This window comes from Sinohyriopsis cumingii, chromosome 16 (assembly GCF_028554795.1).
Source record: "Sinohyriopsis cumingii isolate HCF-2022 chromosome 16, ASM2855479v2, whole genome shotgun sequence".
Classification (NCBI taxonomy): Eukaryota; Metazoa; Mollusca; class Bivalvia; order Unionida; family Unionidae; genus Sinohyriopsis; species Sinohyriopsis cumingii.
Genome location: NC_142976.1, coordinates 62,807,634 through 62,824,313, shown reverse-complemented (window position 1 = coordinate 62,824,313; position 16,680 = coordinate 62,807,634). Strand labels below are relative to the sequence as shown.

Here is a 16,680-nt window from a genome sequence, read left to right as displayed (position 1 = left end):
CTACGCTTAGAGTGGGGAACTTGCCAATCAGAGGTAATATGGGAAGATATGAAAGTATTTGCGATGTGGAAAGATTGTGTCAAATTTGTTACGCTAACATCGAAAATGAATTCAAGTTTATTATTGCTTGTACGCTATATGGAGAAATACGAAGAAAATATTTACCCACCTTTGTATATAAAAATCCAACTTTTGAAAATTTTAGATATTTTATACACAATGATAATAGTAAAATTCTGATGACTGATTTATCATGTTTGCTATAAAACCTTCAAGATTAGATATCACAAAACGTGCTCCGTCCAAATTTTAGGGTTACCCTTAACTTCGTTTGTTTGATTTCTGTGTAGTAAATACTTGTAACTCACCCGATTCGCAAAATGCAATAATGGTTACTTTCGTGTATGTTACTTCCAGTGGATACGCTGTTACGCACTTCAACATATTTTTGTACTGCATGATGTATGGATATATATCATGGACCACTATTATCATCTTAATAATAATAATAATAATAACAATAATAATAATAATAATAATAATTATTATTATTATTATTATTATTATTATTATTATTATTATTATTATTATTATTATTAGCATTATTATTATTATTGTGTTGTTGTTGTTGTTGTTATTATTATTATTATTATTATCGTCGATCACCATATATATGTAACATAACTCCTTAATTAATCAACTTGACCAGTGATGCGGTCATTCATTAGTTATCGTGCCGGACTTGCGACTGAAATTCTAAGGCTCCGAACATTACTTTCTGACTACCATGGGATGTCCTTGGACAACACAATTCATCCGCTTGATTTACACGATCCGCAAGAGAGAGTAGTTTTTACTGTATTTTCCACAGACTAATATCCTGTAAATTACCTATGCAGATACAGTGTAGGCACGCAAAGTCTGAGCATTCTCGTGTTTTTCAGATACAAATCGAAGTACCTCGACTCTTTCAAAGTGTGTGTGTGTGTGTGTGTGTGTGTGTGTGTGTGTGTGTGATTTGGATTGTTCACGTAGCATTAACAATGTTTCAGTCATATCGATATTATAGTGATATCTTGCACTGGGGCATAAAGCCGCAGACATGTAGCATCATGTCCCACTGAGTCACGTTATCCTGACACCAGGCCGACCAGTCCAAACACGGGCCTCCTAATGCTGAACGCCTAGCGAGGCAGCTGTTAGTACCATTTTTATAAGTCTTTGATATGACTCGGTCAGAAGTTACAACCCGCGACCTCCCGCATGCGAGGAGACTAGTTCACCGGAGCGGTCGACTCTTTCAAAGTGACTCGAAAGTAATCGCAGTGACGCTTCCTTCCCAACTGGATGTGAGAAGAAGAAAGTGATAGGTGTCGATGTTGTCGATGATTTAACGCCATTTTCAGCACACTGTTGGCTATACATGACGTCCAGTATAATATAATTAGTGGAGGAAGAACCAGGGAAAGCCCGGTAAGAAACGCTGACCCAAATGATGCTACGGGCAAGCTTTCTCACCTACCCACATTGGTCGAGCCCAAGACTCGATCCCATGTGGGCAGGTGAGATGGCAGTGACTGGAAAAGGCAAGCGCTCTAGAACACTCGACCACCTAGGGCCCCGACGGGTGTTGATAAAAAAAAATTCGTCAGCGTGTCAACCATCAATGAAATATTTGCACTTTTAAATTTTGTTATTCCTGCACCTTTAAAGAAGAAAAAGAAAGTTTCATAAATTTATAATTAAATCATTACCCATTTGAGATTATTTTATCTCATAGTTTTTATTTATTTCAATCTAAATTATTTAGATAGAAAGACAAATGAATAATTTCTTTAATTCTGACAAACGATGCACCATTCATTTGTTTTGCGTTACAAATAGTCCCAAACAAATGTAGATTATACCTTTTTGCAAACTATAGATCAAAGAACAAGCGTCCATCCGAATAAACAGCATTTTACAAAGTCAGTTTTCAACAAAGATTGTCCAGTGCGTGTGATGTCACATTATTTGATACGGTAAACAGTAACGGTTACAATAGGCATACAATACACGATCCATGTTTACCCTAAAATGTCTCTTTCACAACTAAACATTACATTGTTGCGATATTCATGTGAAAGGAGGATTACTGGATGCAGAAATTCCCATATTTACTGTAATGTATTTGTGACCGGATATTTGCAGCATTTGATTTGGAAGGCTGTACAGAAGATGTAAGCAACTTTCTTTTTGAGTCGGATTTTCATCACATATTTCCTTCTTAAATATGTTGTGGTTGGATAAAGTTCTATTAGCTGGGAGACCGTTTTATGTCCACATTCTTCAGTGAACAGAGGTTAGTTTATTTACTTCTGTAAGTTAACATTAAACCACTCTTGTATATTGGGCGGATTCTATGTTACAGGTTTACCGCCCCCCACCCACCTACAAACTCGCTATCGACTGAGCAATACCTGTTACTTCTTCTTGTTGTTCTTTTTTGGGATTTTGCAGCATTTTGCATGTGATGATATTATTATACATGAATAACAAAAATATGTGGTAAATTGGCCACATTAAGACGGAGACGGACGAGATCATTTTTCCCCTATTCCCTTTCGTGACTCGAGTCGAAAAATACCGCTAAAATATTCATTGATAACATGAATTTCCAGAAGGCGGGATTAGAAAGGTTTCCCGACGATCACGGTCAGTCAGTAAAGAGAATAGTGCACAATTACTTCGTGGGCTTATTTGGACCAATCAGAATCGCATTAAGTGATATGTAACACTTTGTGATATCAAAAAATATGAAACTACGCATACTATAGCAAGCTGTACGGACTATTTCATAATAACAAATACAGGCTTTATGGTGATTCCAAATGGTCACTTAAATTCAAGAGTTTTTCTAGCATGCAAGGGAAAAGACTGAGCACATTCCACGTGTGGATATGCTTATACTAGTTCTAGTTACCAATGCATGTGTAATACCTCATCGTTTTCTGTACGCACACGCCGCAGAAAAAAATAACATCGGAAAGTACGTTCATGTATCATCCTTCTAGAACGCAAAGTATTTTCCTCTTTTTAAAGTTTAAATGTTCCGTGTGTTAGAACTATTTATTTGTCGATGAAGCATATACTAATCAAAACAATGTCGTCTCTTTCTGATGAGAGGCGAATAACTTAAACCCTCTGAGAAAGTACTTGTGGTGATACTTCCCAGACTGGTAAGCACTGGTCTGATAGGTGATGAAATAACAATAGATAATCTTGATTTGTGTTTTACGGCACAGCAGAACGTGTAGGTTATTTAGTTCTGAGGAATCTGGAATAAAGTGCCTTGATCAGGGACGTAACACCATTCTTTCGGTCACGAGTCCTGAACGCTAAACACTGAGCTGACGAGGCCCCTAACACTTGACGACGTTTCAGATATCAGTCAAATCAAATTTTAAATCTAGATAGTATTCATGTAAATTTTTACTAATAAAAATTAGGGAAAAATCATCAGGTTTCAATAGTCTTGCTTATATTGCTATTAGTTTTGATACATCATCTGGTCGTTGTGACATCAATGAAGTTAGTATGACGTAATAACAACAACGGACATTACGGTAGCTCAAAACGGTCACTACTTATATCCGAGGTTTTCTTTTCTAACATGAGACTTTAAAGACTAATGATATTCCAACTGATTGATGAACAAGTGTACATAATGGATCTCATACCTAGGATGAAATAAGTCACGATATGGGAAACGTATTTGTAAATAACAAATATTGCATTAAAAATAACTCGAACGTTACACAACAAAGATGAGGATTTAGTCACCTATGTGGTGTAACCTGTAGCAGCAAAACTGAGCGAACAATATATATGATCCTTGTATTACATATAAATTCTCAAACTGGTATTGTCCAAATCCAATTTGAAAGTATATGTACATTTCAGAGCTCGCGATGTGTTTGTGCAAGAAATATATAACAAAATTCATCTTCCTGCTGTTTGTCCATTACACGGCGGCTTACTAAGGGCCACGACCTCTGGTACCCGGAGCAACTCCCCCGTCAGCCCCCCCCCCCAACTCCCGTTAGTGCGCTACTGTCCATATATGCCAAACTTTGCGTTAACTTTTTTTCACTTTCAACGACTTTTTTTGTTTTAGAAAGGTGCAGGAATAACATCAATAATTGAAAGTGCAGGTCTTTCATCGATCGTTTACACGCTGATTAGTGGTTTATGTTTTTTGTGTTTTTGTGTTTCTTTTTTTAGCAACACCTATGGGGACCCCAGGTGGCCGAGTAATCACATCAACTTTTAGAGTAACCCTACCGGTGACTCAGGGTTCATGGGTATGAGTTGTAAATTGTTTGTAATTTTTACTTTTAACGTCTTAATAACGGTGGGGCCAATATAAATGGAGGACATTTTGTAATCTTAGCCTAATATATTTATACTTATATACCAGTACATTATTAAATGCAGCTGCCTTCAGAAACTATATCATGTATTGTCGTAAGTCATAAAATTGACTGCAGTTCCACTTGGGCCTCTGTTTCTGATGTGTACTTCTTGAGTACTTGCAATGAGATCAAAAAAGGCAATACAAATTTAATTAGTTCTTTTTTTAGCTGTCTTTTGATCCCAAATGGAAGATGAACCAATGTCAGTGTCAGAAACTCTTTTGGAAAATATCGTAGCATTATAACTGAGGGTAAATTGCGGCATATAGAGCAATCCAGTGTCCTACAGTCGAGTTTAGAAAATGATGGGCAAATGAAACTGATAATGCGTTTATGTCTGTGACATTTTTTACAAACTGATTCATTAATTGAACGATTCACATCCGTGTTCAGACGTTGATAAGGTCCTTCAACTTGCTCAAAAATAGAACAAATCAGACAATGGGAACAAAGTTTGTTTAAAGAATACCAATGAACATGGTTTGCTTGGTAAAGCTTAGCGCGCATGACAATACAGAGCTAATCTGGTTCCTGATAACAGGTTTGAAATGACATAACACAGCAGAACAAGACACGCTTCTTAACTAGGACAATAACCTCAAGCAGGATTAGCCAATAAAATCAGACGCGAAGGTATACGCATTGGAAATTCACCAAATCAAACTCGATGAATATCTAACAAGAAATTCAAATGTACTAGGTGAATTACTGGAACGATATGTACCACACTGATAAGATTAAGAAACAAACCTGCAATGGGATAGGCAGTGCAAATATGTTTCATACACACAAGGGTTTATCAAAGTATATGGGATCTTTAACAGCTGTGAGTGCGTACAACAGCGTGAAATATTCAGATAATTATTTTAAAATAATGAATATTTTTGCCAAATGTATTTCTTCACTTCTTTAATGAAGGTTAAACGGAGATGCCACAAATAAAGAGTTTTGTCACAAAATATAATAATTTGTAATTTGTAATGAAGACTACATTATTTACATTGTACCAAGCTCATTGAATAGTTAGATTTTTAATCAATAAATCTATTAAAACTATTAAATACCTTTAAGCGACAGTGTTTAATCTGTAATATACACTCATTGGTAATACAGATTTAGATAAGTTTCGCCACTTGTCAATCATACTGATCAATTAACTAATCAATGAGCGTCAGTTAGACACACCTCTAGGCATTGCATTCGTCCGCAATTTTCCACCGACAAGCTGCTTGCGGCAATAATGAATTATGATAAGTATTTACAAATTTGCAATGATTTGTTGATTTCTCGATCGATAACTGTTAAAATAAGTCAGTGCAAGCCTTGTAATTCTGACAGTCGATAGCCAGATCGTCTAAATGGAAAAATGGATTTATTCCTTTCTCGAAACATAGACAAAACTTCGATAAATAAAGACTCATTTTGTGATCGCGTGTACGATCAGCCGAGTATATAAACAATCGATGGCAATTACAACATGTTGATTTGCATAAAAGCATGTAGAAAGGCATGTCCCGTCGATGGCTTCAAGAATAAAAGAAATCGAAATTGAAAAATATATGTAAAATTAAACGTTTCTAGAATATGGGTGGATAACCCCCTGACTGTCGGGCTCTAATGTATATTATTTTCCTTGTATATGAAGCACTGAAACAAATACTGTGCTGTTTTAAATTTAAACTTTGAAATAGACTTGTCCCCAAAACAATGATTTATGTTCTCGATCTTTCAGAACCTTGAGCGACTCTTTGCTTTCTCATCGGGCTGAGGAAGGGGTGGGGATACAATAAATGTAACAATAAAGAAATATAAAAACAATGGATTCATACAATTATGCGTTTACATGTTTACATCAACATACGTCATTAATAAAAATTCCATCAGACGAACACATTAGAACTTTAAAATTATTATGTACAACAGTGTACTTCTAAACAGCAATTATTTACGATTTTGTTATTCATTTTTATTAATTTACTTCCAAGGCAGCATAAACGTAAGGCAGGTGAAATTAATAAGGTTGCGACAATATAATAAATACACTAATATCTTTTGGAGTGAATTTCCTTTTACATTAATAGGTTCTCGAGCAGCTTTAAAATTGATTTTTATTATTTACTGAAATAAAACACTTAGGTTAAAACTATACGAACTTTAACTATCCATATAAATATTGTCTACTGCAGGATAATTTATGCAGCTTTGTAATTGTACATTTTAAAAATAAAACAAATCATTTTTAATTAACATATCACTCAAACTGAAACCTATTTCTTTGCCATATACTGTATGTTTGTCGGAGGTTAACAGGTCATGTCACGTGATTTGGTAGTCGGAGTGATTCCTTACCGTGGTAAATTTGCAGATAATACGATAGTTTTTACGTTTACTCCCACAAATGTATAATAATCATTTTTAGATTAACACGTGTTTGTGCGTGTGTGTGTGTGTGTGTGTGTGATAAGAATAGTAAAAGTTGATTTGTGTATTGATAATTATAAAGACTTAAAGATGTAAATAAACTCTCTTGTTTTTAAATTAACGCAAATAATGCTGTTTTATTGGAATGTTGTTTGTTCCAAGCTCACTTTTCTTTTGGTGATAGCATTTCGGGGTGATAAATCTGCGGTCATTATGGGGCGTGTTTTGTTTTTGTTTTTCATTCCACAATTAAAGGGGACCAACATGCAAAACTGAAATTCGCGAAAAACTTCATATATAATTTGCTATATGTATAAGGTTTATTTTCTGAAAATTTTTACCTTTTATTCTTACTCGTTACGAAGAAATTTATGAAAAACCGATCATCTCTCCCGATCCGTCTTGAATAGAACAACGCGCTTCCCTCCCCCTGTAAAAATAGCTGGTGTGACGTCATTTGAGACACTGTGTACACACTGGCATTGTTTATCAAGAATTATGGAGAACTCGCCCTGGTTGTTAAGGCTTTATTTATTGTTGTTTTTCTTCAACTAAATAACTTATTAAATCTATAAAATTTGAAACTTTTCAACTTTTCCATTTGATCAACTCCGCTTCTGTACTTAACGAAAAAGAAGTGACATCTATCCCTTTTGCTCTGCTCTTCAAATCATTATATATGCTTATAAACCTTGCTCTACCGAATTCAATATGTCCCACTGCTATTTCAAATTTACAATTTTGCGAATGATTACTATTCCAAATGACAGTGATGTGCACACGCTACAACTTGTTCTTGTTGTGTTTTTTTTTTAAGACCTTAATATTTTTGTGTGGCAATTCTTACCTACTTCTCTTCTTGGACATAATATTGGAATTGCAGGTGACAAATGACAGTCTACGGTAAGCACCACACCAATAAAAATACGTACATTTTATATCATATCATACGTGTCATAAACTTAGAATTTCTGCAACTTCGTACGTAAACAGTCCATATCTTAAAGAAATAGTGTTTGTACGTATGTGTGTGTTTCTAGTTATCAGTTGATCTAGCAAAACAGGCAACGTGAGAGAAAACGCTACATTCCGTCTCGTGTTCTGATTGATAATATGACACACATGAGAACGCTAACTTGAATATTTAGCCAAAACTATTTCATAATCCTGATTCTCAATCGCTGTCGTCTGTAATAATCAGACTAATGGAGATGCTCAGTGAAAGCAAGTATAAGAAAATCAGCACATAAACCACAAGAATGGATGAATTTCAAATTTAGCATTGAGTACTGCAATATTTATCGAAAGAAAAAGGGAAAAGATAAAGAAGAGACAAAGAGAAAAAATATACAAGTAGTTACTCACATGCTGTTACATTGGTATCGGCCGGAACTTGCATCTTGACACACACAGTTCAGTTCACAGGTCTTCTGCCAGGTTTCCCCTTGTTGGTAAGTCCTACCCTCATAGATGCAGCCTTAGTAGTAGTAGTAGTAATAATAATAATAATAATAATAATCTATATATGAAGATTATTTTTTAAATTGTAGCATTATTCTTGTAATAATTATGTGATTTTGCACTCACATTTAAGACGTCGTATTACAAACGCCGTTCCTATATTGTGAAAGTCCTAATTTTCTTCCCAGAGGGGCATTTTGAAATCTGATTTACGGTAGCATAAAATGAATACAGAACACTACCTTCTTTGGAGCGACAGCGCGTTGAAAGGGTCGACAGGCATACCAAACTAGCTTCACTAAATAAACTGCATTGAGAGAGATAGCTCCTAAAAGAGCGACGCCTTTTCCCGCGTACTAGTCCTGCTTCATTTATTCCAATTCATCATATGACGTAGATGATATGTTCAGTCAGTGTTGTGTGAATTTTTGGAAGAGCAGTCAATATGGATACATGCAGACTCTTTGCTTTTTGTTCTCTTTTTTTTAGTTGTTATTTTACATACGTATTGTGGCCGCCCCATTCGTTGATATATCTAATTAAAAGCTGTACGGCAAATGACCTCTTCAGTAGGGAACTTTTCACATAAAAACAGCTGTTACTACGTTTAGTCCGAAAAAATGTTTAAATTTAAAAGCCCTATTTTGGATAGCCCATTCAGGATTCTGTATGGTCTGTGCATGATTTCGCGGTATTTGATGACGTTTAAAGGAGATTCTGCTGAAAATTTATCAAGAAACTTAACATTTGTAATCTCTAACGGCCATACTTCAAATGCCACGTATAATTCATATAGGTCAGCAAAATGCATTATGTGTGAGCAACAATATGCCAATCTCTTGAAAGAATGTACGAAACGTCATCTATAATGCGTAGTAAACCACGAGGATCTAGCGATTCCTTTTTGGTCCTACGGTAGTTTTTAATAATGATTTTTCAAATGGCATCCTAATGATTTCTTTTTTAATTTAATATTTTGTGAATCAGCAATAGATTTGGAGAAGAAAAACAATACATTACCATGAATCTGTCTTTTGATGTTTGCAGAAGACACAGTCGTTACTAGCAATACGAAACAAATCAAGTTCTTCATTCTCCCTATGTTACACAAACCGCTCGAAAGATGTACGAAAATACGAAAATAAACGCGGCTTGCTAAAGAAACATGCTGACGGAATGGTCAATTTTATAGTCGACAGCTGATAACAATGGATCACGTGATCTACACTGCGACCGGAAGTTCTATTAAAGATTTCATCACCCTTCAGATTGTACGTCCTATGAATGGCAAAATTATGCCAAGTCAGATTAAAAATATGGTGTCAACGATCTATTGGATTTTATCTTAAATTTAGGTCAGCGACGTTCCGTGTGCCTCCTTTGGCCAGGAAAGATTATATAATTTGAAAGCTAACTCATCAAATAAAATAAAAATGTTAAACACTGGGATATAGAGTTTGAAAACTTACAATCTCTGGAAGATTAGTTAGTCTTTACAATCTCTGGAAGATTAAGTTAGTTCTTATAATCTCAGGAAGATAAGGTTAGTCTTTACAATCTCCTTAAGATTTAGTTAGTCTTTACAATCTCAAGAAGATTAAGTTAGTCTTTACAATCTCTGGAAGATTAGGTTAGTCTTTTACAATCTCTGGAAGATTTAGTTAGTTTTTACAATCTCATGAAGTTTAAGTTAGTCTTTCACAATGGCAGATAATCATTTTACAATCGTTCTAAAATATTTGAAACACTCTTCAAATACTTAATTCAGTAAATTATTGCTTTCTTTCACGCATTTAATGTATATGTATTGCTCAAGAAAGATGCGATTTAAGAATGTACTATGACTTTATTACACAGGGAAAACCAACATATTTTAGCTGAAGTTTTTACTAAAAGAATATTGGAGATTTTTACAATTAAATTTCAAAACTTGAGGAAAAGAAACCCCAAATTTTATTATAATTTCTATGATCAAGTGCATTAGAAGAAATTATAAATACGCAGGCACGTATTACATGATGTCAACATGTAGAGCAAGATTATGTTATCAAGAACGCCGACTCACTGTTACGGCGGTCAACCATTGCCGACGAAGGTGTGGCCACCTGGAAATCGAGATAAGATAACGGGGTCAAAAATTTTCACGTTGGGTCTTGCTGTGGCCGAATCAAGGTGTTCCATGTGTTGCATGCATTTGTATATTAGTCACATTGACTGGGTGATCCCTTAATGGACTCTAAAATGACGCTAAAAATGAGGCAAATATTGCTAACCATAAATCCGCTCTCACTATGCCAATATCATGTTATAATAATTCTTCATAAGATGGCAAGCTATCTTTGATAAAATACGCAGTTGGTTTGCTGGTCGACAGATTTGGATGAAAATCATTACTTTTAATATTAATATTAATATGTGACCCAAATAAATGTAAATCGGTGTATAGTTTGGTACATGTGTACCAAATTTAAAACGTGAGCAATTTTCAAAGAGTGTTAAATTAACTGACTACACCCACTCGACAAAATGTATATCATTCACTCGATACAAACAAATACTCTCTCTCCCTTCCTGATGTGAAAATATCAATAAAATCAAAGTAAAATGCGTGAATGCAGACTGTCAGAAAACAAGACAAATAAATTGCCCATTGATCCTAATGAAATGAAGATACCCGGATTTAAATTTTAACCCATCGAACGGACGTGAAATTTGACCACCTTCCATGTATAGGGGAACTTAAAACACACACTCAAGCGGTCATTCCGCCGATGATCGGAAAAAATCTCCGAAATGCTAATATGTCTGCCATTATAAATATATATACCTTGTTTACCAAATAACGTCATGGTAACGTCAAACGCTATCATAGCATTCATTTCATTCGACAGCTAAGATGGTTTATTGCTGGATTCCCACGTTTCTTTTTTCATGCATGAACCCACTAAAAACGTTTTTTTAACCGAACGTGTACAAATAATTTCATAGAGATATCGTAATATTTCTGACAGCGTTCCTTTTTGAATAACAAACATTTGTATTTATCTGTATTTCCAAACACAGATAGAGAAAACCATTTTGCATAAAAAGAGACATGCAAACTGTCACAAACAAATATGCAACAAGAGCATAAATATTGCTATATGTGTAAAGTTGTTAGAGACAGATAATCCTGTATGACAACGTGTATGTGTAAATTGCTAAACAAACAGTACTCGCGACATCTTAATAAAATCAAAGTTGAATAATGTAAAACTTTTGCGAGCCTTGACACAACTTTAATATCAAATCATTAACCATTTGAGATTATGTTCATCACATTTGTTTTATTTTAATTTAAATTGTTTAGAAAAAAAAAGAAGAAGGAATAATTTCGTTCATTCTGATTCGGCTGTTGCACCTTTCATTTCTAGCGAGAACAATTAGTCTCGGACGCAGTTCTACAACCATTCACATTCAAAGTAGAATCTTTTACAAATTATAAATCAAAGATCAAGCATCCTTCCGAAAAAAATAGAACACTTTAAACAAAGTCATTTGTCAACAGAGAAAGTCCAATGAGTGTGATATCACATATTTTGATACCGGTTATGATGTATAATCTACATTAACACCAATGTGTGTCAGTTTCACTATTCAGCATTATATTGTTCGGATATTCATGCGAAAGGAAGATTGCTAGATGCAGAACTTCCCAGATAACTGTGACGTATGTGTGGTCATATATTTGTATTATCTGATTTGGAACAGTAGACTACAGAAGACATAAACAAATTTTATTTAGAGTCAAAACTGCATCACACAAGAAACATTAGCTCGTTTGAGCTATTTTACCGCGTACAGTTCTTTCAGTTGGGAGAACTTTTTATGTCCACAAAAAAATTCTTTCAGCTGTGAGAGACCGGTTTATGTACATAAAATTCTGTCAGTTGGCAGACCGGTTTATGTCCACATTCTTCTGTGAACAGAGTTAAGTTTATTTACTTCTATAAGTTAATTTATATAGGGCGGATTCCATAGGTATCCCACTGGCTATCAACTGACCAATAATCTTAGTTCTATTTGTTGCTGTTCTTGTCTTCGGGTTTTACGCTGTTTTTCAGAGGGTAATATGCTATGCCCCAATGGAGTAAATTGGCCATATTCAGACAGACGTGACCATCTTTTTTTACCAATTCCATTTCTAGAATTCATTCTAAAAATTGCCGCCAAAACGTTGATAGTAATAATATAATAAAGAGTTTCAGAGGCGGGGTTTGGAGAATATTGCGCAGGAATTTCATGAGCTTATTTGGACCAATCAGAATCGCATAAAATGATATGTTAATATGTTAATATCTTGTAATATAAAGAATATTAAACTACACACACTATAGGTAAAGTGTACAAACTACGTGATAAATCAAGCATATATATATATATATATATATATATATATATATATATATATATATATATATATATATATATAGGTAAAGTGTACAAACTACGTGATAAATCAAGCATATATATATATATATATATATATATATATATATATATATATATATATATATATATATATATATATATATATATATATATATATATATATATATATATATATATATATATATATATATATATATATATATATATATATATGATTGACTATTTGTATTTGCACTGGACTCCTTTACCTTTGATATATATTTCCCAACTAAATAATATCTACAAAATGTCAGAATCACAACTTCAAAACCTGAATCTGATTTTTAAAAATTTGATCTATAGATACAATATTTTGTTATATTAGCGAGAAGATAAATAACATTTGTAATATCAGTTCCGAATAAAAATGTTTGGTAAAATTTCTTACTAATAATAAATGTGTCGTTCAAACACTGTTCTGACTGAATCCATACATGATTACTTTATCTACGTTCAAATAATCGACTCCTTCTTCAATTTATAAAAACTACATTTATCAATATGAAGGTTTTGGGCTTTGTGTAAGAAATTAATTTTGTATACAAAATTTATGAAATATTTTAAACTGATATTCAATATCAACGTGAGAAAGTAAAGAAAAATAATGAATCGTTTTATCGGAATGCATAATATCAAGCTTTCTATTATATTTCCTGTATAGACTCGTGTTTTTCATGTTTTGTTTCTCTGTTATTTTAGTCTCCAGTAATAACATCGTCAAAAATGCTGCAGCTTTTCTTATTCGTTAAAATATACCATAAATAGAAACAACACAAAATCTTTTTATAATCTTGAATATTCATATTTTAATTCCATTTAAAACTTTCCAATGTTGAGGAATTCTCCTTAGCACCTTAATATTATTTTAAAAGCACCCATTGTAACTGACGGGAAGGGGAGATGGGGCAGGCCTAGTGGCCGACCAATATTCTCATCCCCTTTTGGGAGGGGAGCCTAAAATTATTTTTTTCTTTTAGGGCAGAATTTGTTGCCACGCCAATGAATTTAAATTCATACTTATTTTTAATTAATTATAAGAAGAAAAGTAACTGTCACGTGCAACTATACCGATAATGTCATGGTGGTAAGGATGCCCTTTTCCTGTAAATCTTTTACAGAAGGCTTTTGTGACCCTAATATATTTGAATTATATAATAATACTCGTATTGTGGGAGAACAAAGAACGTTTCAGTTGTGTCAGATTTCATCTTCGAAGCAAATTCTTGCCATGCTTCCAGTACATTTTCCAGAACATTTTAGTAATAGTTTCAAGCAATAAGCGATTACTATGTGATCCAAAAGTAAATAATTTGTTGCAATCAATGGCTTTTTGTGTAGAATTTTTTGTTTTTTTAAATTTATTTGGAAATATTTTGTTAAAAGACAAGTGATTTCTCAAAAATATTAACATGGTGGTATGAAGACAGTTTAAGTTGAATGTATTAAAGCGGCATTGAAAATGTGACTATGATATTTTCAATGCTGCTTCAGTACATTCAACTTTAACTATCTTCATACCACCATGTTCGTATTCTTGAGAAGTCACATGTCTTTCAATAAAATATTTACAAACAAATTTTTAAAATTAAAAAAAAAAAAACAATTGTTCCAGTTTTTCTGTGAAAACAATTGTGGTGGATCAGGCAATGGCTGAGATAGGTATATTCACATAGATAAAACTAAGGATTTAATTATAACAATTTTCCCATACAGAGTAATTTTTCTCCTTCCCCAGATAATAAGAATTGCTTCTTTCTTCTTCTTTGTCTCGGAGGAATTTAAATCCTAAATATCATAGATTTAAACAATTACGCCCAAGATTGTAGAGCTTCCACGAATTTTACTACGAGCTTACCACAGAAGACACCAATGCCTGATTTTGACTAATAAATACAACTTATGAACATGGTCTTCCTTACGTCAAGAGAAAATGTTGCTAAAATGTAAGTTTTGGAGAAATACAAATTATTTCCGTAAGCAATGGGTTCTATGGCATGTAAGGTGACTTGATGTTTGTTTTTCTTACCGTGAGAAAGAAAAATAAAATATTTTTGTATCGTGCAAAGCTTTTTGGTTTCGCTTTCTTTCTGTTACTTAATTTAAGACCATAAAGTCGAAACACTATACACTTTAGTTGCATAATACTTAGTTATTTCATTCATTGATTTATAATTTCTAACCTGATTGTCGCCAGAGGTTCCCAAACACTGTCAACATATTGGCGGTTCGAATCGAAATGGAGTTTTTTTTCGCAATACGGTCACCATATTTGCTTGGGTCAGTCTATGTTTGAAGCAACCGATGTGTTGTAATTTACCGTCTTTGAAAATCTAAATAATTCTGTAAATTTTGTATTTACATCTCTTAGAACACATGTTTACAAGAGTTCCTCATATTTATTTCTTCAATGCGTTTAAACTAGACATGGCAAATATTGAACGCAGACAACATGTTTTTTTTTTAAAACTGAAATAGACTATTCTAGAAAACAAAGAAATGGTCAGCGAGCAGTCTGTTTGCATGTTTACATTGAGAAGTTCTGTTTGCGTCTAAACTACGATAATTCGAGAATGTTATAGACCCTTTGGAGACAATTAGGTTAGAACATACAAATCAATGAAAGAAATTACTAAGATTTGTGCACGTCTTTTACATCCTTGGTGCTTTTTGTTTTTAAAATAGGTAAGGGGATTCAAAGAAATGGGTGGATATGCGAGTACTTATAATCATGTACAGATGTCGACGAATCGTGATGTGCACGGACAATGCAAAGTTGAGTGAATCCATCAGAGGGAAGGTTAATGCCTTTATGATTAACGCAACATTATTATTGTGATAATCATTACATTTTATCTTGTTTAAAACCTCAGAGACGGGATAGCAGTCTGTCACATTGCGTCTGTTTTTCATCTTTTAGAAGTAGTTTGTACCTGCTTCATGTTTTTAATGTTTTCTCTTTTCATTTTGTCAATGATGTTATTGGTTATCTTTCTGGGATATTGCCTACATTACAGTCGTCTTATCAAGTTTTCTATTGAGTCAGTTTCTTATTGATATTCAATGCTTTTTGGTGCAGATTTGTTGTCCTTGGTTTTGTAAAGAACGTAAATGCGCATTACATACCTATGTCATTCTAGAAACTCGTAATCATTCATAAACTCAATGTTTACATGTTCCTTAATAGTACTTTTCGTGCGTTCATCTTCAGTCATATTTAATAGAGATGGGTACTTCTGGCACACCATCTTCAGTCATATCCAGTAGAGATGGGTACTTCTGGCATACCATCTTCGGTCATATCCATTAGAGATGGGGACTTCTTTAGTCATATCCAACAGAGATGGATACTTCTGGCAATTCATCTTCAATCATATTTAATAGAGATAGGTACTTCTGGCCTATCATTCTACAGTCATATCCAGTAGAGATAGGTACTTCTGACACATCATCTTCAGTCATATCCAACTGAGATGGATACTTCTGTCCCATCATCTTCAGTCATATCCAAATTAGATGGGTACTTTTGACACATCATCTTCAGTCACATCCAGTAGAGATAGTAACTTCTGAAGATCATCTTCAGTCATATACAGTAGAGACAGACATTCTGGTGCATCATCTTCAATCATATCCAATAGAGATGGGTACTTCTAACACATCATCTTCAGTCATATCCGTTAGAGATGTATACCTCTAACACATCATCTTCAGTAATATCCAGTAGAGACGGGTATTTCTAGTACATCATTCTACAGTCATATTCAGTAGAGACAGGTACTTCTGCCCCATCATCTTCAGTCATATCCAGTAGAGATGTGTACTTCTGCCCCATCATCTTTAGTCATATCCAGTAGAGATGGGTATTTCTGAAGCA

General features: G+C 33.9%; 1 protein-coding gene across 50 annotated transcripts in view; it reads right to left on the bottom strand.

Annotated features, from left to right (window-relative positions):
- Nucleotides 1-9,516, bottom strand: part of LOC149780568 (uncharacterized) — a 57,673-nt gene extending 48,157 nt beyond the window's left edge. For all 50 annotated transcript variants that reach the window (XM_089937631.1, XM_089937634.1, XM_089937638.1 and 47 more), the window contains exons 1-2: nt 9,357-9,516; nt 8,241-8,352 (exon numbers count right to left, since the gene is read on the bottom strand). In XM_089937631.1, the coding sequence (XP_089793757.1) occupies nt 8,241-8,352; nt 9,357-9,429 (185 nt within the window). In that variant the 5' untranslated portion in view covers nt 9,430-9,516. The remainder of the gene's footprint in view (nt 1-8,240; nt 8,353-9,356) is intronic.
- Nucleotides 9,517-16,680: the final 7,164 nt, after the last annotated feature.